The 25,587-nt window shown below is 40.1% G+C and overlaps 1 protein-coding gene across 1 annotated transcript in view; it reads right to left on the bottom strand.

Annotated features, from left to right (window-relative positions):
- Positions 1–236: 236 nt before the first annotated feature.
- PRKCI (protein kinase C iota) overlaps positions 237–25,587 on the bottom strand; it is a 54,455-nt gene continuing 29,104 nt past the window's right edge. The window contains exons 6-18 of the mRNA XM_050965946.1: positions 24,512–24,652; positions 23,264–23,318; positions 20,609–20,667; positions 20,004–20,180; positions 19,616–19,713; positions 18,273–18,359; positions 16,321–16,456; positions 10,592–10,679; positions 8,781–8,906; positions 7,918–7,997; positions 5,180–5,269; positions 4,750–4,865; positions 237–3,159 (exon numbers count right to left, since the gene is read on the bottom strand). Of these exons, the coding sequence (XP_050821903.1) occupies positions 3,072–3,159; positions 4,750–4,865; positions 5,180–5,269; positions 7,918–7,997; positions 8,781–8,906; positions 10,592–10,679; positions 16,321–16,456; positions 18,273–18,359; positions 19,616–19,713; positions 20,004–20,180; positions 20,609–20,667; positions 23,264–23,318; positions 24,512–24,652 (1,341 nt within the window). The 3' untranslated portion in view covers positions 237–3,071. The remainder of the gene's footprint in view (positions 3,160–4,749; positions 4,866–5,179; positions 5,270–7,917; positions 7,998–8,780; positions 8,907–10,591; positions 10,680–16,320; positions 16,457–18,272; positions 18,360–19,615; positions 19,714–20,003; positions 20,181–20,608; positions 20,668–23,263; positions 23,319–24,511; positions 24,653–25,587) is intronic.

The following is a 25,587-nucleotide window of genomic DNA, read 5'->3' as shown; positions in this document are numbered from 1 at the left end:
TAAGCCTTGCTCCTTCCTCTTGCACACAAACTTGATTCTTTTGTTGGGTCACTATTTCAGGATTTCCCTGGGTGAAGGTTTATGGCTACATAATTCTGAAATGCAAGTCAGTGTGCTGTGGGACTGCTTGCAGAAGAGACTTGGATAAAACTATAGGGAGGTTCCAACTACAGCATACAGTCCAGTTTCATGTAACTATCCATCATCCCTCGAGTTATACTAGTGTTAATACAATATTCAGAGCCCTAATATAATTTTTTTATTTAAAGTAAAAAAAGTATGTACACAAATACAGGAAATGATTACACAGTATAATGTTCAAAATAGTGTTCTAGGTGAAGCAGAAAAATACAATAGCAACACTATTAAACTAGAAGAGTACCCAGAATCCAATTTGTATACAAAATGAGGTTACTCCACATAAACACATGATCCTGATGTAGACAGTTTATCTTTACAAGATATAACCTACTGTACTTGACTGTCCATGCCTGATTTCCCTGCTAAATATGCTGAGACAGTCTCTACACATTTAACTTAACAAAATTAACAGTTAATGTCATGGCACTTAGAGTTTAGAAGAGAAAGTAAACAGACTTGCAGTGACAATCATTTAAAATATTTATCACTTTTTTTGTTAACTAAGTTGATACTAAAACAGAAGGCAGATCTTAAGGTTAAAATACATAAATAAAAAGATGTGTATCTTCTGTAACATTATCTATAAAAAATGTTTTTGCATCAAGCACAAAAACTTCAAAGTGAGAATTCCATTTATCTTTATGTATATGATGAAAATCTGAAAATACAATTCCCTATCTAAAACTGTTTTGCACTGAATATCCTATGAATTTAAGTCACTGTATAGAGCTCAGTTCATTCCTTATTGATAGCAGCCTGAGTTTAATACCAACAAATTCCAGACTTCTATACAGATGACGACTTTACAAGTCAAAGGCTAAATACGTCAAGATTATCCCAAATTTAACTTGTGTAGTGAAAAAAACCTTTAAGATTTAAATAGATTAAAGCCTAAATAGCAGCTTCTGATTTTAAGAGCCCAGTTTGAGACATCTTACAGGAACATTATTTGCATGAGACCTGGGGGGACTCAGTATTTCCCAAAAGTTGAGGCACCCAAAACAGCTTGTCTGTTTTGAAAATGTAGCCTAATATTTTTTAAAATTTAGTCCTACAATGTATCTTGTAAACAAAAGTGGCCTAGGTACTGTACTATGGGCATGTACCAAGTAGTGTCAATCTCTTTTATTAAAGCTACTAAGTCAGTGTCCAAAACAGTTTAAGTATGCAAATAAAGATAATTCACACCACCAAAACTGAAATTATAGTGTCAATGCACTATAGTGTTCAAAGGAAAACAGCAGCAGAGGGGAAGCTCACTAACCTTAGGTAACTCTTGCTAAAGGCTTGTCTACATGGCTCTTGCAACTACATCAATGCAAACTAGGTACCTTTTAGAGCACGCCAGCAGGGTGTACACAGTGCAGAATATTAGTGCACTCTACAAATCACCCCCCAATGTGCTTTGCCAGCATAGTGTAGACAAGCCCTAAGGTGTGTTGTGTTTTCAGAATAGTGTCCTATTAAGTCTGCTTTTACTAATACTTAGCAGTTTAGCTTAAGCCTTTTATAGGAGAATTTATATAGATTTGACTCACTGTCTCTTAACATCCCTTTTCCTTACAAATGTTTTAAAACCAAGCATAATATATATTTGAACATAAGAACATTTGGCATCTCTTCAGCCAATATAGCCCTCAAAGATTCAAAACAATAATTTGATTATTTAGCTATCCATATGGACATTTATAAGAATCTCACTTCTAATCAAGTCACTTCTTGTTTAAATTACTTTCATTTATTCCAATTTTTCAGCCAGTTACTTTGAGTCCATTGTGGAGACCTAAGATTTGGAAGAGGTTATTCATAATTGAAAAACACCAAAAAACGTTCAGGAGTCACTGTGGCTAGCCCTTCCACTTTTCAGATACTGGGTTACATGAATAAAAAACATGCACTCTTTTTTCCACTGGGAAGATGGAACGCTTTTCCAACAGCATGGCAATAAGATTCTATTAATTTTACTGTTTTCTCCTTAGCTAAGCTGTAGCTGTAAGGTAACCATTTCAGATCTACCAAAACTTAAGGAACAAATAGCATGAGGTCCTACATTCTTGAATATTAGCTGCCCATTTCTGCTAAAAAGAATTCTCTATGCAGATTTTTTTTCCTTTCAAAAAAAGAAGTATGAAGTGAGTTCCACTCATTTAAAACTGATACATTACATCACTGACAGCCCTTGCTGAAAGGGACAGGCTTGGAAAGGCACTCACTTTTCACATACCCAAGTGTGTGCGCGTTACCCCCAGTTATAAATCAGAAGTAGGTCAGGAGTGGAATCTATTCAATTACGTGAGCATTATCTTCTCTTGGAACAGAATCAATGTTCCGTAGTCCAAGAACGCTGCCACTCTCCTTCACTCTACCCGTTTTAAGGAACTGCTGTCCTACTGTCATTTCAGTGTATGGGGAAAACACTACAGGTTCAACTGTAAATGTGGAAAAATCAGTGTACATAGCAAGGTTGGAGGAGAGAGGCTTTAGAAGTTACCAGAACTGAAGTCTTGTCAGTCTTGCTGTTAAAATGCAAGTATTAATGGCTTTTAATGCTGTTTCATTATGTGCTCTAATGCAACACATGCTCTTGAAGCAGTAAGATTTTTCTTTAAGCAGACAGCTACATTACTTACAGCAGTTTAAACTGAAAAATCCACTAGCTGAGAGTTAGCAACCAATGGCTGCTTCTATATTAAAATTAGACTTTGGCAAGATTGCTGGTAGATTAACGTTTCAATTTGTTTTGCAACCTAACACAAAAAGTTCAGCATGATAGCAAGTTGTAACAACCAAGATTAAAAATCTCTGACTCCACAGTTGGTGGCAAACGTAAAATGTTTTTCATTTGATACAAGTGCAACCAAATGGCAAGTTGTTTATCCATGCAGAAAACAAGTGAGATGCAATATATGGCACAGTCCAGAAACGAAAGATCAGACACATTCCTCAGCGGACATCAAAAGAGGATTAATATATTCAAAGCCTTCAAACTCAGATTGGTCAATCTTCTTTACAATATCACTGTTAAAATAAAAACTAGTTAGTATCTTGCATTAACACAAAATTGCTCCTTGCAATATTACTCAGAATATCAAAGTTGTATAAAAAGGATTAAGAAACTAAAGCATAAAGAGTTGGTCTTAAACTTTAGAACCCAAAGGAGGACATTCTTTCACAGTGCTCTGAGGAACTGGAATCAAGAAGTTGCAGGGAAGTGAGCAACAAACAAATGCATAAAAGAACAGGCAACAGCCCTGTTCTGGTCTTCATCCAGGCACCAAAGTAGGCCCGGCCACTCAATCTCAGTGCAGCAAAATTGTCTCACACTAACTTATTTCTCTGCCAGCCTCTAAACACAAAGTTACTTCTGGTTTCAAACTATGTTCTGCCCTCCCAGTGGCTGCTGCTGTCCCTGTCTTTACTAAAGAGAGGTGGGGGCTGGACACTGCATACAGAGGTGGTGTTCCAAACTTCAAGGAAAGAAGGTATGAGGCTGGCTCCATTTAGGACAGCTGACTTGGTTTCTCCTGCCCTTAGGTCCTTCTGGCACAGCACTTTTCCTAGGTCTGTGAGGTTAAGCCCTTCTAGAATGGATGGTGTCTTAAAAAATTAAGCAATTAGTTACTATTCCTCTCATCAGTGTATCTTCACTTAACTATCTCAAGCGAGATACTTCTTTACAATAAGCGTGAGGGGAGAGTCAGGCTGTCAGTCTTTAAGTCGTGTAAGACGTCCTCAATATTTGAACAATAATCATTATGGAACATTTGTATCAGCTGATAGTGCTTACAAGTTATTCATGCATAATGTTCCAAAGTTATTTCATTAAATACTATAGAAAGTCCTCAAGCTCCTAAAATAAAGAGAGCAGTCTGTTTTAGGCTAATTACTAAGGGAGGCAGGAAAGGCAAATCTTACTTGTGACTGAATTTTCTCCCTCAGGCCCTACTGGGACAGCAGGGAAGTCTAAGCTACACTGTCAGCTTCATCTGAGTTAACCAGCATCTGAATGGGACTTTTCAATCCTGTTAAGGTAACTCTAAATCTAACACAACTGGAAAAAAACAAACCACCACCCTTTTTTCCTGTCAAATACCAAGAGTGTCTGAGACACAAATTCTTAGACTGCAGTGTCCCAAGAAATCAAATGATGAAATTAAAACAACCGCAAAATCTTGGTTTTAAAGATGGACCAGACTGCAAAATATGGCTTGTGTTAATAAGCACCAACTCAGTGGGTGCTGAGCTCCCACTGACAGCCCCCCTATCGGCTCCCTCCTTCCCCCGTCAGTGTTTGTGGCTCACCAGCAGGCCCTGCTGATCAGTACCTCCCCCTCTCTCCCCACCATGATCAGCTGTTTCGTGGCATGCAGGAGGTTTTGGGAGGGAGGGGAAGGAGTGAGGGAGCAACGTGCTGGGGGAGGGGGCAGGGGCAGGGCCTTGGAGGAAAGGGTGGAATGGAGGCAGGGTCTGGGGCAGAGCCAGGGGTTGAGCACCCCCCAGCACACTGGAAAGTCAGCACCTGTGCTTGTGTTAGCAAAACGTCTCTTTGCACCTTTATAATTTACTAAACTTTTTTCAAAAAGGTTTTCTTAAGTTTGAGTTACTTACTCATCATCTGGAGTGAGCTGGACAGGTTCATTAGTGAACTGGGAATCAAAGTTATCCAGACCAAATTCACCTGATATATTTGGTTTAAATGGAGGAACCACCTGTTTTTGTTCCATCTATAAATAATTTAAAGTAAGTATGAGTAACAGCCTATCAGAGATTATATTTATGTTTAAAAAAAGAACTGAGTTCTGAAAAGAGTACTTAAATTTCTCATTTGTATCTCTTACAAATATTCCAGCAAATTAATTAATCTAATGTCTATGGTTACTGTGTGTAAAAGGGTTAATGGAATCCACATCCTCTCTTCACAATATAATTAAAAAAATTATGAAGGTATCAAATTTGGCATCCCTTTTAACTTTCACTTAAGACAAGCTATCAGGGTTATACTGCATATAACAGAACACACACATCAGTGTTTACATACCAGATCCCAATCAACATTGCGGAAGAATGGATGTCCCTGAATATCTGCAAATCCTGTTTGAGGATGGCAGCCTAAACGTTCCTTTGGATCCTATGGAAGAATGAAAATGTTTCAAAGTGAAAAATCATTTGGAGAATGTGTGATCTCTAGCACACAATGATAAAAGTTACTCATTATAGATTTCATAAGACATACTCATGTCAAAGCTGTAAGGTGTATTAGGCTAATGCACTGGCCAAAGTAACCCTATTCTCAAATTTAAATTAGCAAGTGTTTTACTCCGCTTTCAGAAATAAGAAGAATTGCCTAATATACGCTGTAATTCAGTTACAAGCTTCTGTATTTGGTTATATGCCCCACCCCTTTTTTTTTTTAGTTAAGATGTGCAAACATCAAAATATATTGCATGCTTGGGACCCAGGTCACAACTGGGTTTAATCTGGGAATTTTCATAGATGGAGAATGTCTGACAATCCCATCAGAAGACCCCAGCTTACAGATAAAGTTAACTGATGGAAGATTATATTGCTGACTTCACTGGGCATCTCCTATAGACTTCCTTGGCTCAGAGACAACCATGCTACAGCAAGTGTAATAGGACAGGAGGAGGGAAAGAGATTAACAATGGAACTTCAAAGGATAATAGCAACCCTTGAAAAATGCTTCATTACTTAAGTCAAGTAGTGCTTAGTTGGGTACTGTTAAGAATGGCTACCTCCAATGTAATACCACTGAAATTTTTATCATTTAAAAAAAAAAAAAAGGACCAAAAGTCAGGATCAAGGTGTGTTTTTCTTCTAGGTTTCCACAGTCATTTTTGTATAACAAAATGTCCATAGCTCAGATGGAGTTGGTAATACTCCAAATTTAAATGAAGCAATCCTAACAAGCCTAGTTTGTGAACAAATCTGTGGGTTAGTTGTAGGTCAGCTGCAGCAATGCTAGAGCACAGCAGTCTCCAACCTTTTTATGCCCAAGATCACTTTTTGAATCTAAGGGCAACCCAGGATCTTCCCCGCCCCTTCCCCAAAGCCCCACCTCACTCACTTCATCCCCTATCTCCCCTACCCTCACTTACTTTCACCGGGCTGGGACAGGGGGTTAAGGTTCAGGGGGGCAATCTGGCTGAGGAGCTTGCAATGTGGGAGGGGGCTCTGGGCTGAGCCTGGGGCCGGTGATTGGGGTGCAAGACGGGGTGAAGGGTGCAAGCTCTAAGAGGGAGTTTGGGTGAATGAGGGAGCTCTGGGCTGGGGCAGAGTGTTCAGGTGCAGGGTGTGAGCTCTGGGGGGTCAGGGCTGGGACTTGGGGTGCTGGCTCTGGGAGGGGACTCAGAGATGGGGGTTTGGGTGTGGCCTCCCGCCAGGCAGTACTTACCTCCGCTGGCTCCCGGTCAGTGGCGGGTGCAGCAAGGCTAAGCCCACGTCCAGACTAACCCGCGGCATCGGCGGGTTAAAATCGATTGCTCGGGGATCGATATATCGCATCTAGTCTGGACGTGATGTATTGATCCCCGAGCGCGCTTACATCGATTCCGGAACTCCATCAACCCGAACGGAGTTCCGGAATCGACACGGAGAGCCGCGGACATCGATGCCGCGCCGTCCAGACGGGTGAGTACCTCGATTTTAGAAATTCGACTTCAGCTACGTTATTCACGTAGCTGAAGTTGCGTATCTAAAATCGATTTTAATACCCTAGTCTGGACGTGGCCTAAGGTAGGCTCCCTGCCTACCCTGGTTCCACGCTGCTCCCGGACGGTAGCAACGTGCCCCTGTGGCGGAGGGGGCGGGGCGCACGTGGCTCTGCATGCTGCCCCTTTCTGCAAACATCGCCCCTGCAGCTCTCCTGGCCAATGGGAGCTGTGGGGGCAGTGCTTGCAGGCAGGAGCAATGCGCAGAGGGAGACCCCGGCTCCCGGGACTGCGCTGGCTGCTTCCGGAAGTGGCATGGGGCCGAGTTAGACAGGGAGTCTGCTTTAGCGGTAGCCACACTACATTGCCGGAGATCGTGATCGACTGGGAGATCCTCTGCTATAGCACAAGTTTAACTTTTATTGAAAAAATTAATAAGCATTTGCAGCCAGTTCATGTCAATTTTTCAAGCAATTTTTAAATACCAAAGACACTGAATGAGATAGACTGTGTCGTCACATTTGAAAGTGAAGTTTGTCAAGTCCAGAAACAAGCATTCAAGTCCTTCACTAACTAACATGGGGTGAGACATTTTGTTCTAAAATAAGTCTTAAGTGATCTCTTAGAAGTTCCTTTCTGAAATATTCTGGCAATTCTGTTTCAATGCAAAATTCTACACACATCAAGTCCACCTACTTCCAACCATTCAAAATAATTATGATCTAGCAGACCATAAAGTACCAGAGAATTTCAGAAGTGATGTTTTTACCATAATTTTTGAAACATCTGTTTCCCCAATGCCTGGTCAATATGGCCATTCTGTGCATTTCTAGGCCTTTTATTTTGTGGTTTACCCATTAGCTCTGAATATCTGCAAAGTTTCAGGTTTTAAAAACAATTAAACAGTTAAAAAAAAAAAAAAAAGCCAAATATATGTCAGTTCTATCTATTAAGAATTCTCTTTTAGAATAGCCCATCCCAGGCCCAGACCTTGTCTGCTGAGCTTCAGCTTAGGGGCAATTTTAATTTCAGTTATACCCTTGTAAGTGTAAGTTGACAATGGGAGCTCTTGAAAACCTTAGTCCAAATATAGGGCTTTAGCTCTTACCTTGTTAAGAAAACTTTTTAGAACACTTGCTGCTTTAACAGAAAGGGATCGTGGAATACGGATTTGTTTTTCCAAAATGACTAGAAGAATAGAGAATTTAAGACATCAGCACTTTGTATGGTTAAAGTTTCTTCTCTTTGTAAAGCAATGTTTTGTAGAGAAAATAAAACACTAAATAAAGTGGATGCCACTTAATAGCAACCCCAATATAAACAACCTCCTGGAAACAATCCCATCCTATTAATTAATGTTAATGGGATTTGGATACTGGCAATGACATGCCACTTACTGAATTTTTTTTTTGGGTGGGGTGAGGGGTAGAAAGGCCACAGCCATAGGCAGGTTTGTGGGGCTACAGCCAGGAAGGAAGCACAGGAAGGTGCCTTTCCTGGCAGCAACCCCAAAAAATCTGCCTGCAGCTGGTGCTGCCATGTACCAGTGCTTCCTCTCCTGGTTGCAGTCCCGCAAACCTGCCTGTTCTCAGGGATTGCACAGGCGATAAGGGGCAGAGATGCCCACATCCACAACCCTGCCAGAGACCCAGTGCTGCAGACTGGGAGAGGAGGCTGTGGGCAGGACAGCAATGGAGACAGGTACTGTGCAGAACAGTGGCCCTCCATTGCTGCCCTAGCCACAGCCTTCCCTCCCCAGGGAAAGCCCTGGCATCTGAGCTGCATCCATCCTCCCCACAGACAGATTTGCAGGGCTGCAGCCAGGGAAGGCACGTTCTAGTGCTTCCAACTGCAGCCCTGCAAACCTAACTTCTTTTTGGCAACTGCCAAGTAATGGTAACTTTCTGTTGTCAGCCAAAGGATTACCAATAAGCAGAATCTATTTTACGTTAAAACCTCACCACTACTCACCTTGAAAGAGATAATCTTCTGTGTTTTGATCGGGGTTATCGGAGCTTCCAACAATATCAAATGGGGATCTGCCAGCCATCATTTCAAACATAAGTACACCTAATGCCCACCAGTCAACACTGAAGCCTAGGATTTTAAAGAATACAAATCAGAATATAAGCTATTTTATCAAGGAGGACTTATTAAAATAAGTATCAGTGCTAACTATATGAAGAACAAGGTATATTTTACTAATGAATAATCAGGTATCTTGACTGTCAGTAAGGCATGCAATGGTCAAGTTATGACCTAAAGACTACTGTACGTTTAAGATGGGTGTGACAGTGGCAACAGGAGTCCTCTTGTTCATTATGTGCAGGATGGAAGGCAGTACTCGGGAAGGAGAAGGAATGGAGACTTAAAAAGTTGGTGCTGGAACCTCTCAAGTTTAAACAGTAATTTTAGTATTTAAGGGGGAATAAAAAACTCAATCTCAGCTGTGTATTAACAGCATTTTTTGGTGGCAGGCTACACTGTTATTAGTGTCAAACACTGCAATAAATAAAAATTGTTATTTATGCAGGTGACATCACATGTGTTCACTGCTGAAGACAGGGATCAATTAACAGTTCTAATATCTTGATTTTCCTCAAGGCTGAGACTGCTATAAAGATAATCTGCTTAGCCTAGGGAGAATCTGGCAGAAGAGAGGAAGGGCCTTGTGTCACTGAAAATTAAGCACACCTAACTAGTTCTGAAGACAATACTAAGCCATCTCCCTCCTCTGGAGGAAAGGCAACTGTGATAGGTCATAGGGTGAGCCTCAGGCTTTTGCCATAAATATAAGACCCAAGTAATGCAATGTTCCAGAACTATCTGCAACTAGCAAAATACCTTTTTGCATTTGTATAACTAAAAGTGATCAAGTTAATTCTGAAAAAAAAAAAAAAGTGTTAAACCTACAAGAGAACTTGTACATACTGTGTTTAAATAAATTTTAATAGCTATTACAAGTCACTAGATATAAACAAAGAAAACGTATGGATAAAGCATTTTAAAATGCTTAAGTACCTGTTTACTTGATAGTATCTGCGACCCAATACTTAGATTTATAAGTTAGACAGCTACAGTGAAAAAGGGAACAAATGATCAAGTTCTAAGCTAACAGATGATTTACCACAGAAATAGGAGAGAGGCAAATTTATCTCGGACCCAGAAAAGAATGATTCTTTACCTTAGAAGAAAGATGAATAAAATGAGATGTAATGAAAATACACAATGAATAGTATAGAGAAGGTAGATGAGGAATTTTTGTTCTTTGTGTCATGACACAATAAGAGAATATTCTATGAAATTAAAGGGTGGCAAATTCACAACTGAATTCCCCCACACCTCCCACAAAATGCATAACTAAACTATGGAACTCTGTCACAAAACATTAACTTCTTGGCCTCAGTGACAAGATTGAAAAGGGACTGACTGGACATTTATATGGATAACAATCCAAAGTTATAATAGCTAATGTTAATAAACTGTGGAAGATATTAAAACCTCATGCTTCAGGGTTTAATTCTAATTATAAAGGATTAAAGCACTACCTAATGGGGGGAAACAGACTGTCCCATATCTGCATAAAATGAGGTATTTTGCCCCATCCTGTGAAACATCTAGTGCTGACCACTGCTGGAGACAGAATAGTGGACTAGCTGGACCATGGGTCTGATCTAGTATGGTGATTCTTATTTTCTTCCACAAATCATTTTACAAGGAAGTTTTAACAGAAATTTATTACAGCTCAAGTATTTTATGACACAGCACTGAAATCAAATTACCATAATCTTCTCCTCGCAAAATCTCAGGAGCAATATAGTTGGGAGTTCCACAGAAAGTACTGGTTGTGTCTCCAGGCCTTAATCCTTCCTAAAAAAGGAAAAGAAAACAGAGGGAAAAAGTTTTACAACATTTGCTAAAAATTCCTTCTACTTGCTATCACATTATAAAACAACTATACTTTGTGAAGTGACCCATACCAAAATAAACTACCAGACTCATGCACGTAATCTGCATGCAAAGCACTATATTTCTTCTACAAAAATAGATCTGTATGCAGAGTGTACAGTGCACTAAGAAAAGCTATGTCTTCATTGCACCTGTCTACATTCACTGTTTCCTGATAATGGTCAAAGAATGAAATTATATATTCTCTTTACAGCACAGTAGCTGTTTAAGATACAAAAAACTACTATGTTAAATGCATATTCATTAAAAAACCAAGTCATGTTTTAGGCAACAATACCTTAATTACCAATCAGAAATCTGTGTTTAGGTATAATGGATTCCAGTGCTTTCCATGGCATGCAAGGCACAACACAGATCTAAAACAATTTAATGCAATTGCAGTGTCAATGGAAATCTGGCTTCATCTAATCTAAAAAAAAAAAGCTAAAGACCACAAAACGACAGTCAAAACAATTCAGAGAAGCTTCTGTTCCTATTACTAGTCAGCATGACTGATCCAAACAACGAAGGTCAGAAGTTAAGCCCAGGACAGGCAGAACATGTTGAAGTATGGCTGAGGGAAAGTAATGAGTTTGTTTTCTCCTTCTAGCATTTAAAACAGACTCCAGATTCCTATCCCAAACCTTTGTTTGCAGAAGTGGTATATCACAATTGGTTGCATCAAAATGGTGGGAAATTGTAGAAGTGATGTTCCTGATCAGACCACCACTCAATTCAGAATTTTGATTAAAAAAAAAAAAAAAAAAAAAAAAAAAAAAAAAAAAAAAAAAAAAAAAGGACCTGCACTGTTCTCCAGCCAGTTCAGCATCAGAGTGTGCTTTTAGCACATTTGTACTGATTTGGGTGAAACTAACAGCCTACTGCTTGAACAAGTAAATAGAAAAGTACTGGTATGCAAGAGCTGATACAAAAGCGTGGCAGATTTAACTAGTTAATAGACTGGGAATTATCTTTTGTTTTAGAAAGTGCATGCATTTTTACCTTTGATGTATAAATAAATGTATGGCGTTAAGTCACAGTATGTGTTGTGTTCCACTTCATAAAGCCTTTTATTTTCCCAACTGAAGAAAAAAATTAAGGAAAAAAAAAAAGTAGCTTTTTTTCAGGATTTTGAAGGCAATAGCCCTGACTGCCATGTCCAGATTTCCGTCCAATGGATTGGAGCACAATCCTCTGGTCAGTCACACACAGACAGGGTGTTTTTTGCTGCCATGGCTATTTGGGCATCCAGTAGCCTTAAGGAAAGACCCTAAGACTGAAACTTGCTTAATCCGAAGACAAATATGCTCACTGGACTATGCTCTAGAGAAGGCAAGTAGACGGAAGGCTGCTCTGCACAGCTGTTTGTCACCAATAACTTCTCCAAAGGACCAAAAATCTAAGAAAGTTGAATATTTTATCATTTGGATTCTTAAAAATTTCAATGTGCTCTCTTTGCTGATTCCACCTGCAGTAGTATTGAGGTTGGGGCAATCCTATGCTAACAAACATGGAATTAAAGCCCTAAATGTCAGTCATTTACACTTTTGCTGCGATTAGAGTTGGTACGATAACCTACTTAATACATCTTCTCACCTTGAGCCTTGCAGCTCAAATCCTCACAAAACTCCTGAGAAGCAGTCAAACATTATCCCTATTTCTAGAAAAGTACAGCAATACTAAGTAACTTTTAAAAGATCACTCCAAATATGGAGTACACTAAGCAACTGGACATAGGCCTCTTGGAAATGTAAGAGTTAGCATAATACTTTAGTCCACAGAAGTCACAGACATAAAAGTAATCCTTTAAAGAGTTTTCACTTCCAGTTTCAGACACTATTTTCTCCATATTATAAACATTCACTTTCTGAACTACATTATGTGGGCCAAACACTTGATATGTTTCAAAACTAAGTTTAAACTTGAAATTGTATCTGAGGTTGAGGATCAGTGTGAGGGGCACATTTGCCCTGCACTGGTACTGCGAGGGTAACTCTACTCTCTGGTCTGAGGAGACCATGGCCCCCTTGGCCCTGCTGGGCAGGCTCCAGCTGGAGACTAAGTATAAAAGGGAGAAACTCTGCTCACTCTGGGCTGACTGCCGAAGAGGGAGGACGCACACTGCGAGCTCCGGCTCGGGAACCGTAGAAGCCCCCGACAGCAGAAGCCAGAGACACAGACTCAGGATGCCCAAGGAATGACAGAGCTGCTGGGAACCACACAGACGAACGCCACGTCCAGACTACCCGCCATATCGGCGGGTTAAAATCGATTGCTCGGGGATCGATATATTGCATCTAATCTAGACGCGATATATCGATCCGAGCGCGCTTATATCGATTCCGGAACTCCATCAACCCCAACGGATTTCCGGAATCGACAGGGAGAGCCGCGAACATCAATCCCGCGTGGTGTGGACGGGTGAGTAATCTGATCTTAGATATTCGACTTCAGCTACGTTATTCACATAGCTGAAGTTGCCTATCTAAGATCAATTTCCCCCCCGTAGTGTGGACCAGTCCTAAGAAGCCCAGAGACTGTGGAACCGCTTCACCAGGGACAGGGTAGGAATTAGCTCAGGGGGCCTAGTTATTGTGCCGAGTGGGGTCAGTATGTTTTTGGTAGATTCCCCACTGATTCAGTGGCAGACATACATGCCAGTAATAAAGCATTGAGCTATGAGCCACTGGAGCAGGGGATGGCCCGGGTCCCCCTACCCGGCTGCCATCCACCCTGGGGTAGTGGTCCACTCTCCTGACTGACCACTACGCCACACAGACCTACTGAAGTGGGCAGTTATACTGACTCCAGCCATCAGTCCATACAACCTTGAGAGAGAGCAGTCACATTGATTTTTACCACTAGGCCATGCTACCTCAAGACAACGAGTGGTTGTAAAGATGTGGCTGTGGGGAAGTAATTACCCTCACCCTACCCCAAGTGGGTACGGGGTGCATTTGCCCTGTGACAATCAGGCACAGAAATAAAAAACCCTTTTAAACGCAGCTGCTTTCCATGCTTACTTTGCTCTGTTGTGGCTTTGTTTTTTATATATAAAAAATGCAAGATTTACTACTGAAATACCTTAAGAGTGATATATAGTTTATTTAATAGTTATGTGATATTTTAAATAGGCCCCACAGAGTGAGCTTCTTTACTTTGTGTAAGCCATTTGCCCCTTTACAATCTGCCCCATTGTATTTTATTCTTTACAAAGGGCTGACAATTTTACTATGTAAACAAGATAAAGTGTTGAGTTGCTCATTTTTCTACAGGTGCTGAAAATCAAGTTAGTCTTCATAGGTGTCCAAGTGTTATATAATACTGCATTATAATCCATTAGGCTTCCTGAAGACTCACCGCAGTTCAGGAACAAATGTCTGGATTTAAACAAAGATTCACCTGAGTGCTTGCAACACAAACATAAGCTGCTCTTTTTATTTCAAGTTATTAACCAGGTTAAGACTTCAAAAAAACTCAAGTAGTCATCCTTTACTCTCTTGAGGTTACTACATTTAATGATCTATAGGGATGCTCTCTCAAATACCCACATATTAATACATTTGAATACAGCGAGAACAGGTATATGTGTGATGAACTCTGGCAAATTTCTAACAGACCTTAAAAAGCAACCCTAGGAACACTAAAAGCCTAAACAAGACAGGAACAAGAAACAGCACTAGAACAGGAATTCACAACTACACTTCTTAAACAGGAGAAGGATTTTAGTGTAAGGGAGTGAAACATTTCAACAGGCATTTAATGCCTAATAGACAGTCAAAATACAGGAAAAAATGGTCAAACAACAGTTTATAGTGATTCTGAAAAGTTAACAGCTGAGTAGCAGTTCTAGTCAAATTTCAATAATTTGTTGGAAGCACCTACCTTTCATACCACTGAAACAAAAGCTTATGAAAAAAATTAAGCAGCTTTAATTGTCAAAAAGATGAAGGAAAGGCTCTCATGGCTCTTTTAAGAAAGCTTGTCTTACATATATCTAGATTTGGTGGAAGATTCTATATACATTAAATCGACACACCACAATAAGAGACATTTCCCATAAACAATGACTTGGCAGCCAAAAGAAAACTTTTATAAACTGCCATAGATTTGGAAGACAAATGCCAATCTTAAAAGCTTTTAATACTATGTTTAAGACAATGTAGTTCTTACTCCTCCCTGAACACACGCATTGAGCCCAGCTTAAATGGCACATATGCGGAGCTCCACTCCTGGCCTTTAATAAGATAGTTGAAACTTGAATGCTCTACCCTGTAAAACTGAAGCTCCTGGAAAACACAAGTAAAACTTTCTGAGATGAGGATCCAGTTTAGGAGAATTGACCCATTATGGTGCTCAATGAGAAAATTCTAATTGTCCATCACTTTAATTGAATGAGCAAATTCGTGCACGCAGACATAGGCTTTCGATCCTAAACATTTTATAAGAACAACATTTAAATCAGAAGTAAACTAGACCATTTTGAAAGCTGAATTCCACACTTTGTAATGAGTTGTGATTGTATTTCCCTGTCAAGCACCTGATATGCAACTTATTTTTCTCCAATGTCTAACAATCAGCTTACAACTGAAAAGTGCACAACATGGGAAAGACAAGTTCATGTTTCAATATTACATCCACAGTATGAAAGTGGACGTTATTTTGGAAAGAGGAGAGCAAAGCAGTCTTTAAGAAACATGCTGATATTCCTTACATGACCTATTTTCCGGCTATTTTTAGGGTGAGACCTCTCTTCCATCCAGCGTCTGAAAGAATTGTTATCCTCATTCTGTAGCCCAAGCATACTTATCTGTCTGCTTTGCCTACAAGCAAAGTAGTGCCTTAATTTTTTCCCTGGAATTATCTTCAATCTGGTCTGAATATTTAACTCCTCTGGAAAATGTGGGGAAAAACTACGCAAGGCAGTTCTCTTGTGGTGTGGAAGCAATGACCAGCAGCCTAGTAGTGATCATTTTAGAGAGGGCCCTGCTCCTAGCCTGCCTCCAAGACAAATATCAAAAGGTTGTCCCTTCTGTTTGGGCTGAGGCACACTGGGATACGGGAGAGGCAGCCAAGGCCCTTTATAGAACTGGACTTCTTTCCCATTCTCAGAAGACTGAATGGACATCTCCTGGCTAAGAGACACAGAAAGCTGTTACTCCCATCTACATGTACGCTGAATTCATGCATTAGGGTTCATCTGTTTAAAATAACACAGGGCTGAAACATTCATGGGCAGAGGGTTGAGATAATTCCCTCATTTTAGGTTTTTCCATTTTCAGTTTATTATTTTAGCCTGCTACATTCTGCAATAAGCTTTAGATCCCAATTTACAATGGGTTGTAGAACCAGAAGGCAGGAGTGTTTTTACACATTTGAGTAGTTCAACATTTCTTGTTCTTCCTTCTTCATTTTAGTTGCAGATGAGATAAAGCCTTCTTTTTCCACATGAGGTGTATACAAGTTGATAACAGACTGAGTCAGTTAATAAACTAACTTAAGTTACAAGGTACCCAAGCAGGAAGTTTCACATTTTATCTGTTCAGAAATAATTCTCCCTCACCTTACACATGCCATAGTCTGTGAGTTTAATGTGTCCCTCAGAATCCAGTAACACATTGTCGAGTTTCAAGTCTCTGTAGATTATCCCTCGCTCATGAAGATAGTTCAATGCTAGACTGATTTCTGCAGAATAAAACCTAGAATGAAGTAAGATACATTGATGACACAAGGTCCCTTAGTTTTGCAAAACAGATTTACAACTACAGCATAATAAATAGTGCAGCAATGAAGTGTCCTTAGTGTAATTCTACTCTGAAAACCAATACTATTTATTCAGTCATAGCTGCTTATAAGCACAAAAATGCGTTCACTGCTGATAGATGTATTGGCTCGGCAGGGCTAAGAGTGAATTGGATTCTATTCCTTTTGTACATCAAAATTATTGACCAAGTTCATGCTGCAGTGACAAATCTGACCTCACCTCAATCACACCTGTGATCCCACTGAAGCTACACAGATGTAAATTGGGGTGAAGAATTTTCTCAGTAGTGATGATACATAAACAGAAAGAGCTCCATTGAATCCTCAGATCACAGAAGTAGTTTACAGAGATGGAAGCTGAGAAGATACACACACACACACACACACGCCCCTTTGATCGTAAAGGGAACAAATTTATCTTATCAATATACAATCTATATGCAACAAACTGGGAGGGTGTATCTAGTGGGATCCCACTGGAGTCAGTTCTGGGTCTGGTACTATTCAATATTTTCATTAGTGACTTGGATAATAGGGTGGAGAGTACACACACAAAACTTGAAGATTATATGAAGCTGGGAGCAGTTGCTAGCACTTTGGAGGACAGGACTAGAATTCAAAGTGACCTTGACAAATTAGAGAACTGATCTGAAATAAATAAGATGAAATTCAATAAAAGACAAGTGCAAGGCACTTCACATAGGAAGAGGAGAAAAAAAAATCAAATGCACGACTACAAAATGAGGACTAACTGGCTAGGTGGTAGTAATGTGAAAAGGATCTCTGAGAATCACAGTGCATCACAAACTGAATGAGAGTCAACAACATGATGCAGTTGCAGAAAAGGCTAATGTTCAGGGGGGTTAAGACACAAAGTAACTGTCATCCGCTGCTTGGCACTGATGAGGTCTTACCTGCACTACTGTGTCCAATTCTGGGCATCACACTTTAGCAGTGATGTGGACAAATTGGAGAAAGCCCAGAGCAGAGTGAAAAAACCAATACAGTTTAGATAAAACTGATGTAAGAGGAGAAGTTAAAAAATGGTATGTTTAGTCTTGAGAAAAGAAATGCAAGGGGGAAGCTGATGATAGCTCTTAACATATTTGAAGACTGTTACAAACACGACGGTGATTGACTGTTCTTTGTGTCCACTGAAGATAGGACAAGTAGTAACTGAAAGATTAACTGCAGCAAGGGGGATTGAGGTTAGATATTAGGAAAAACTATGTAATTTTAAAATTAGTTAAGCACTGGAATAGGCTTCAAAGGGAAGTTGTGAAATCCCCATCTTTGGAAGTTTTTAAGAACAGACTGGACAAACAGGTGTGGTCTAGGTTTACTGGGTCCTGCCTCAGCATAGGGGGCTGGACTAGATGGTCCTCAAGGTCCTTTCTAGCACTACATTTCTCCAATTCCGTTGTCTAAAATTTTAAATTACAGAGTCACTCTTTAGACTTCAGGGTGATTCTAGTGTGAACAGGACCAAGTACTTCTGGTTAATATTACTGTCTTTATTCTGAATTAAAAAGGTATCTGTAGCTTGCAGCACTAAAATTAAATAGCTACGTTATAGGAACTCATCTCACGGAAAAAGGAGAATTTCTTGACCCAAATATCTCCGTCTCTTAACTCCTTCCCATATGGGGAATGCAAGAGTTGGGAGGCCAGTGTCAACATAAACTTTACACTGATGCATCATGTCAGAAATGCAGATTTCATGTGAACAATATTCTCTCAAATTAAACATACCTGGCATGCTCCTCGGGCAGTTTCCTCTGCCGCTGCATATGAAACATTAAATCGCCTCCATTTACGTACTCAATTACAAAAAATAATCTGAAACACAAAAGGTATATTATACAAAAAACTGGATTGTTTCAGCTTTACATTTGATCTTCCCGTTCGTTTACCCTCAGAGTCCTTGGAGCTTGATCACTTCTCAACAGTAGAACTGACAGGGTCTAGCAAGGACTCTCCTTCCATCTCTCATAATATGGATTGGAATGGGTTACTCCCATGCCAACATCTTATGTTCAGGTCTCCATATTTCAGGGCCTCTCTCAATAGTCAAACAAAATTTGTCCTGGGCCTTCCTTTATTACTAAAGGAAGGTAATTAAGCCTTCCTAGGTTCCCAAACCACCAGGGCTTCTAAGTTTCTTTAACATTTATAAGTGTTATACAAAAACAGTTAATCAGATTCCAAGGCCAGAAGGGACCATTGTGAGCATCCAGTCTGACCTCCTGTAGAACTGTCCCAAAATAATTCCTTCTGAACTAAGAATTCTACCAGTGCTCTGTCTGAACTACCCACTCCCAGCAATTATGTGAATTGTTCCCAAATCTACCTCTCTACACCCAATCCCACCACTTAGTCCAGCTGTGCCTCTCATAACCTTTGAGATGTCTGAGGCAATCACAAACTTCAAAGCTGAACTTATTTCCTCATGATTTCCATCACTGACAACCCAACTATCCTTCATTTATCCAGTGTTGTATTTGACTACTCCCCACCCATATATCCAGTCTCCCACAAGGTCCCTCTAATACTATATAAACAAAATGCAGTTTCCTCACTATCCTTGCTGCTTAGGCCATCTTTTGCCTTTATTTTAAACCTTCTCTCTCATATCCAAGCTATCAAATACCACTACTAAAATAATCTCTCCTGCCACCTCATCATTACTTTTTGAATTTCTTCATTCACTTCCTATTTAAATTGCATGATATTCAAGCTCCTTTCCCTCATCGAAGCCTCATGTAACCTCATCCCCTATTACATCTAGTCTCATTTCTTCACACTCTCTCTCATCCTCTATGCTTCTACTTCTTTTCTCCTATCCTGGGCTTTTTCTTCTATCATACTGTCTCCTGGGCTTAGGACAGTTTCCTTCTTCACGAAGCACACCTCCTTCAAATTCCCTTCTTCTCAGAATCCTTTTGTTTACAAATCACCACAGACGTTTATGGTGCTATAGTTTTTAGTAATTATTCTGCATTCAATATTTGGATAGCCCTTTGGGATACCTACCAATATAAAAAATGTCATGAAGAAGTGTCACAAATAGACACTCTGTTAGTTTCTGACCTTACCTGCTTTCTGTCTGGAAGCAAGAGTGTAGTCCAACAAGGAAAGGATGATTTGAAGCCTGTTCAAAGACGTGTTTTTCTGTCTGTACCCAATCAATATCCTATTTATAAAAATATCCCAAGCTTAGAAAACAATGTCGTCTTTGCATTTCTTAGGTGAAATACTATTTAAACTGTATCAGTCAGACACACTGAAATGTTTACATCTTACATCTAGTTTTAGGCTAAATTAAGACAGACTTGTATCAATTTACCTCAGTGACAAACTTGCAGCCTTATGCATAATATAGAGTGTGATTACAGAAAGGTTTCAAATCTAGTTCTTATGGGTACTATATGCAAGTTCTTTCTGAAGGAAGAATTTAGTCCATTGGTAGAAACAATTGCTTACCTCGTCATCATTGACTAGTTCTTTTTTCACAACCTTCATCGCATAAATGCGTTCCGTTTTCTTTAATCGAACCAGTAGTACTTTAGCATAACTACCTCTTCCTATAACTCTGAGCAGATCAAAATCTTGAAGGCCCAGACTGGAGGAAGGTTTGCCACTTTCTCTAATACTCATTGCCTATAAATAAAGATTTTAAACGCAAGTGAGCAACCTTGCCGATATTATAATATATTGGTAACTGCAGATTTTTTAGGATATTGAGGATTCAAATAGCTCATTTACTGTGCTGCAGTAGTAATAATTATCCCTCCCCCCCTTTTTTTTTTTTTTAAGAACAGCTTTGTACTTTAAAATGTTTCATCTCTCCTGTCAGTTTCATATTAAAGTTTTACATACATATTGAAATCTGTATCTGATCACAAACTTTATGTCTCACAAATGGACTAACTTGAGTTTGTACAGGAGTTAAATTAGGTAATCTGTATGTAGGTCACTATGTGCTAAGTCTCAGTATCATTTAAAACTGCTAAGCTTTTAAAAAGTTAGGATTGATATACATTTCCAGACTTTTGAATAGTTAGGCGTACTGCTCTAAAATATGTTACCTCTTTTTCTTCACCAACATGGTCCAAGCTCTCATGACTAGAAGGATTATATGGAATCACTAAAAGAACAAGCGAAAAAAAAATGAAGGCGTTCACTTTTAAATGAAGGACAGACAGGTATTCTCTATTTTTTAAACTCCCTCATGGGAGTTTAAAAAATAGAGGATTACAGTGTAGCAGAAAAGATTTCAGCAAATATTCCAAGATAAATAGAATATATTGATTTAAAAGTTGGTTTACCAGCTAAAAAGCTTTGGACACTATTTCACCCCCACACTGTTTAAGAATCTCCCATTCATAATGAATACAAGACTGCAAGTTAAAAATTTGAACCTCTAAAACATATGACTGCATTAGATCAGCCCAGATGATGCAAACTGTGATTTCTGCAGACAGATAATGATAAAGAGAAAAAAAAAAAAAAAAAGACAGTGTCTGGCAAATTTTTATTTTAGTGGTAAGAATAGTGACTAGATCCAAATTTGAAAGTGAAGATTACTATTCCTACTTAGCAACCCCTCCAACTTGATTTCTGTATAAAAGACATTGCCATGATGCTAACTAGTTAACTTTATTCTGTTTTTTGTATAAAATCAAATCACAACCACTGTGTTCTTTTGAAGAGCTACCCTATTTACAGAGAAGTGTAAATCTAAAACATAGGGAAATATTTGTTCCCCACCTGTAACTTTTGATTTAAACAGCAGGACAGGAGATTAAGGTGTAATACAAAGATCTGTGCACATGCATGTAAACAAACAGGTTTAAAATAGGCCTCTTTCCCTAAACAGAACAGAATAAGGGATGTTTTCCTAATAGCTTTTCAAAATGGGGTCCCAATCAAGTATCAAACTACAAGCTATGATACTCCACACAAATGTACCAATGTGACATGAAACCAATGAGACACCTGAGATACATGGATAATATTTGTGTGCTCTGGACAGATGACAAACTCCCTCAAATTTCCACTACAACTTCAACCACTACCACTCACCCACTGTCTCTGGAACACTCCCATGCCAGCATCAAGTTGGACAACACAATGAGCTTCAACAATTGAACCATACAGACAGCTACATACAAGAAACCCTCACAACACCAGACGTACCTTCATAGATCCAGTAACCAACCCAAACATACCAAGAAATCTGTTATCTACACCCAGGCACTCAGATACCACAGAATATGCTTTGAGGAGAAAGTCCGGGGAATACACCTTAATACACTCAAAGCCACCTTTACCAAACAAGGACACTCCACTGAAATACCCCAAAACAACCTGCTTCAATTCAGAAATAAAAACCCCTCCAAATGCACACCCCTAGCTGTCACCTTCCACCCCACATTTGAACCCATATGGGGAAATCAAACAGCTAAAATCCATATATGGTGGGAATCCTATCCTGGGGAAAAAAACAAAAAAACAAACAAACCCACACACTTTCCTGAACCTCCTCTTCTGGCCTTTAAACAATGCCCCGACCTCATCAGAAGCAAGCTCCCCACAGACCAGGGCACACCAACTCAAAGCTGCACCAAGCCCTGCCAGAACGGATGCAAAACCTGCAGACATCTCCACTGCTACAATAATCAACACCACTCCCAACACATCTTTCAAGATCCATGGGTCCTAAACATGCCTATCACAATGTGGCACACCTCATCCAGTGAACTAAATGCCCCAACAACTATTTGGATGAAACCAAACAATCACTGTGCTCTCAAATGAACTATCACAAGAAATGATAAAACACAAAAACCACCGTATCACCTGTGGGTGAACAATTCACAAATTGATCATCCTATCAGTCCTCATCCTGAATGGAAAGCCTGCACAAACACTTTCAAAAGACAAGCCTGGGAGCTTAAATTCATAACTTTGCTAGACACTTAAAGAAGCATGGTCTTAAGACAGCAGATTTATGGCTTCTTAAAATAACCTGTAACCAGTTAACCCTCCCTTTCGTCCTATGACTACAGGGGTGTTAACAGGCCACTTCACCTTCAATGGTCCCTTAGCACACATTCTAACTACTTATGCTACACTATCTGTTTGATCTTGTATTTAGCCGTAACATTCTAAGGCCAGATCTACACTACAGACCTAGATCGATACAACTACTTCGCTCAAGGGTGTTAAAAATCCACACCCTTGTGCAACGTAGTTATACAACCTAACCCCCTGTGTAGACCGTGCTATGTTGATGGGAGAACTTCTCCTGTCAACATAGCTACCACCTTCAGGGAGATGGATTAACTACGCTGATGGGAGAAACCTTCCCGTAGGCATAGTAGCATCTTCACTAAAGTGCTAGCTACAGTGGCACAGGTCCACTGGTGTAGCTGTGCTGCTATACATGAAGAAAATCCTTAAGTACCTTTCCCATACCTGAGGAAGAACACTGCTCAAAAGCTTGTCTCTCAGCAACAGAAGTTAGACCAATACAAAATATTACCTCACCTACCTTGTGTCTCTAATATCTTGGGACCAACACAGCTACAACGACACTACATAAAATGTTTCTGTTTGTTCACATGAAATGTTTTAAATTTTTTAACAAACCATAATCAACTCTGAAATAATATATTAATTCAGTTTAAAGTACTTGAAATTGCAAAAACTTTACATAAAAATACATTTATTCATCTTACCTGGTTCTATGTTATCTGGGTGCACTGATGACTGATCCATAGGTATTACAGGCTCCTACAAAAATGTTCACAGTAATGGTTCATTTCTTGCTTATTACATTTTGTAACAACTAACTATATCTTTATGACTGAACATGGAAGAGCAGAGGCATTTGTCCCTTCAAGTCTGAAATTCAGACAGAGCCAAGTTGAACCAGGCGAATCCAGTTCCTATTTCCTTTCACATTTTACTTTAAAAACTACACTACCATATACAATCTTTATCTTATTAACATAATCAAGTTAAAATTTAAAAAGTTAGACTAAACACCATTCATATTGGCATAACTCAAATAGCTATCAGATTCATAGATTCCATGGCCAAAAGGGACCATTGTGATATAGTCTGATCTCTTGTACACAAAGGCCATAGAACATCCTCAAAATAATTCCAATACCCTCTCTTTTAGAAAAAATATCCAATCTTGATTTAAAAATTGTCAGTGATGAATCTACAATGAATCTTGGTAAATTGCTTGAATGGTTAAATATCCTCACTACAAAAAACGTACATCAGAAATGCATGAAGAAGGCAACTACTTGGGACCTATTCTACATAGATCTAGATTTATTCACACTTCAGAGATACTGAAATAGCAACCCACTTCAGTAGGAAAAAAAACTACAGCAGTGGGAATGGGAAAGACAAAGAAAAGTTCAAATGGTCTTACTAGTCATTTGACTAGTTCAGGGATGACCAAAATACAGCCTATTGAATTCTTAAGATGTGGCTTTAGTTGTCTCCTTTTTAATAGCAGAGTGAAGACAAACTGATCTGCAATGTTTTGATGATGTCTGACGGGTAATCCTACTTATGATATAATGGGCTAAGCATAGTTGACTCAGTGTGTGGCTTTGGCCAAACTGCAACATCTGTGCCTCAGATTTGCCCATCTGTAAAATGGGAGCTATACGCTCCCACTCAGTGATATGCGAGGAACCATTTTCCCCCCCATCACAGCATTTTGAAGATATAGAGCATTATACAATTAGAAAGCAGCATCAATTAAGATACAGATACAAGCAACAAGCAGGAGTGTACATTTATTTTTGATATATAGATATGCAAGCTTGGTGCAGGTATCAGGCTCCTGTCCAACTGCCACTGAGGTCTTCAGCATTGCAGACTCTGGGGACTATTGCCCTAGTTACCATTCCACTACGCTATCAAGTTTTGTTTCAGAATAGTTACTAGATAATTTCACTTACTGGTTGTAGTGCGTGGCGGCCACATTCAGTGTTGACAAGTTTGTGGCACTTCTTGTGAACAAGGAGTTTACAGTTGATACATTTATATCCCTGACGCCCCAGGCCCCAAATTCGGTCAGTGCAGATGGCACAATGAGCTCGCTAAGAGAACAAATCAACAAAATTGAGATTAAAAATGAACACTAGAAACAGGAAAGCGACCAGCAGCATTTTCATTGTTTATATTACAGAAGAACAGTAGTTCTCAACCAGGAGTCCAGGCCTCCGTGGGGAGCCGCGAGCAGATTTCAGAGGGTCTGCCAAGCAGGGCCAACATTAGACTTGCTGGGGCCCAGGACAGAAAGCCTAAGACCCACTGCATGGGGCTGAAGCCCAGGGCCCTGAGCCCTGCACCCAGGGCTAAAGCTGAAGCCTGAGCATTGTAGCTTCGTTGGGGCTTCTGTGCCATGGGGCTCCGGGCAATCAGGGGCGCCTGCAGGCCCCAGCACGCCAAGCGCATGCTTGGGGGGACAAGCCACGGGGGGTGCTCTGCCGGCGCCAAGAGGGTGGCAGTCAGGCTGCCCTCGGCGGCATGCCTGCGGAGGGTCCACTGGTCCCGCGGCTTTGGAGGACCTCTCACAGGCACGCCTGCGGGAGGTCCACCGAAGCCGCAGGACCAGTGGTCCGTCCACAGGCACGCCGCGGAAGGCAGCCTGCCTGCTGTGCTTGGGGTGGCAAAATTCCTAGAGCCGCCCCAGCAGGCAATTGACCTGCTTGCTACCCCCTAACACTGGCTCTGGCATTTATATGCAGAAAAAATAGTTGTGACTCAGATGGGCAGTGGAGTTTTTATAGCATGTTTGGGGGGAAGGGGCGGGGGGGAAGACGCCTAAGAAAAAGGTTGAGAACCTCTGCAGTAGAACACAAACCCGAATCAGGGCCCCATAGACTTGCCACTGCACTCTTTAAAAAAAAAAAAAAAAAAAAAGATGATCTCTGCAGCAAATAGCTTTCAATCTAAGTATATGACAAGAGAAAACAAGTGATACTTCTGGGGGAAGTCTGCACCACTACGGATGGGCAGAATTCATGTCCCT

The sequence above is a fragment of the Gopherus flavomarginatus genome, chromosome 8 (assembly GCF_025201925.1).
Source record: "Gopherus flavomarginatus isolate rGopFla2 chromosome 8, rGopFla2.mat.asm, whole genome shotgun sequence".
NCBI classification, from domain to species: Eukaryota; Metazoa; Chordata; order Testudines; family Testudinidae; genus Gopherus; species Gopherus flavomarginatus.
The sequence above is the reverse complement of the archived record's forward strand: the minus strand, read 5'-3'. Positions and strand labels throughout refer to the sequence as shown.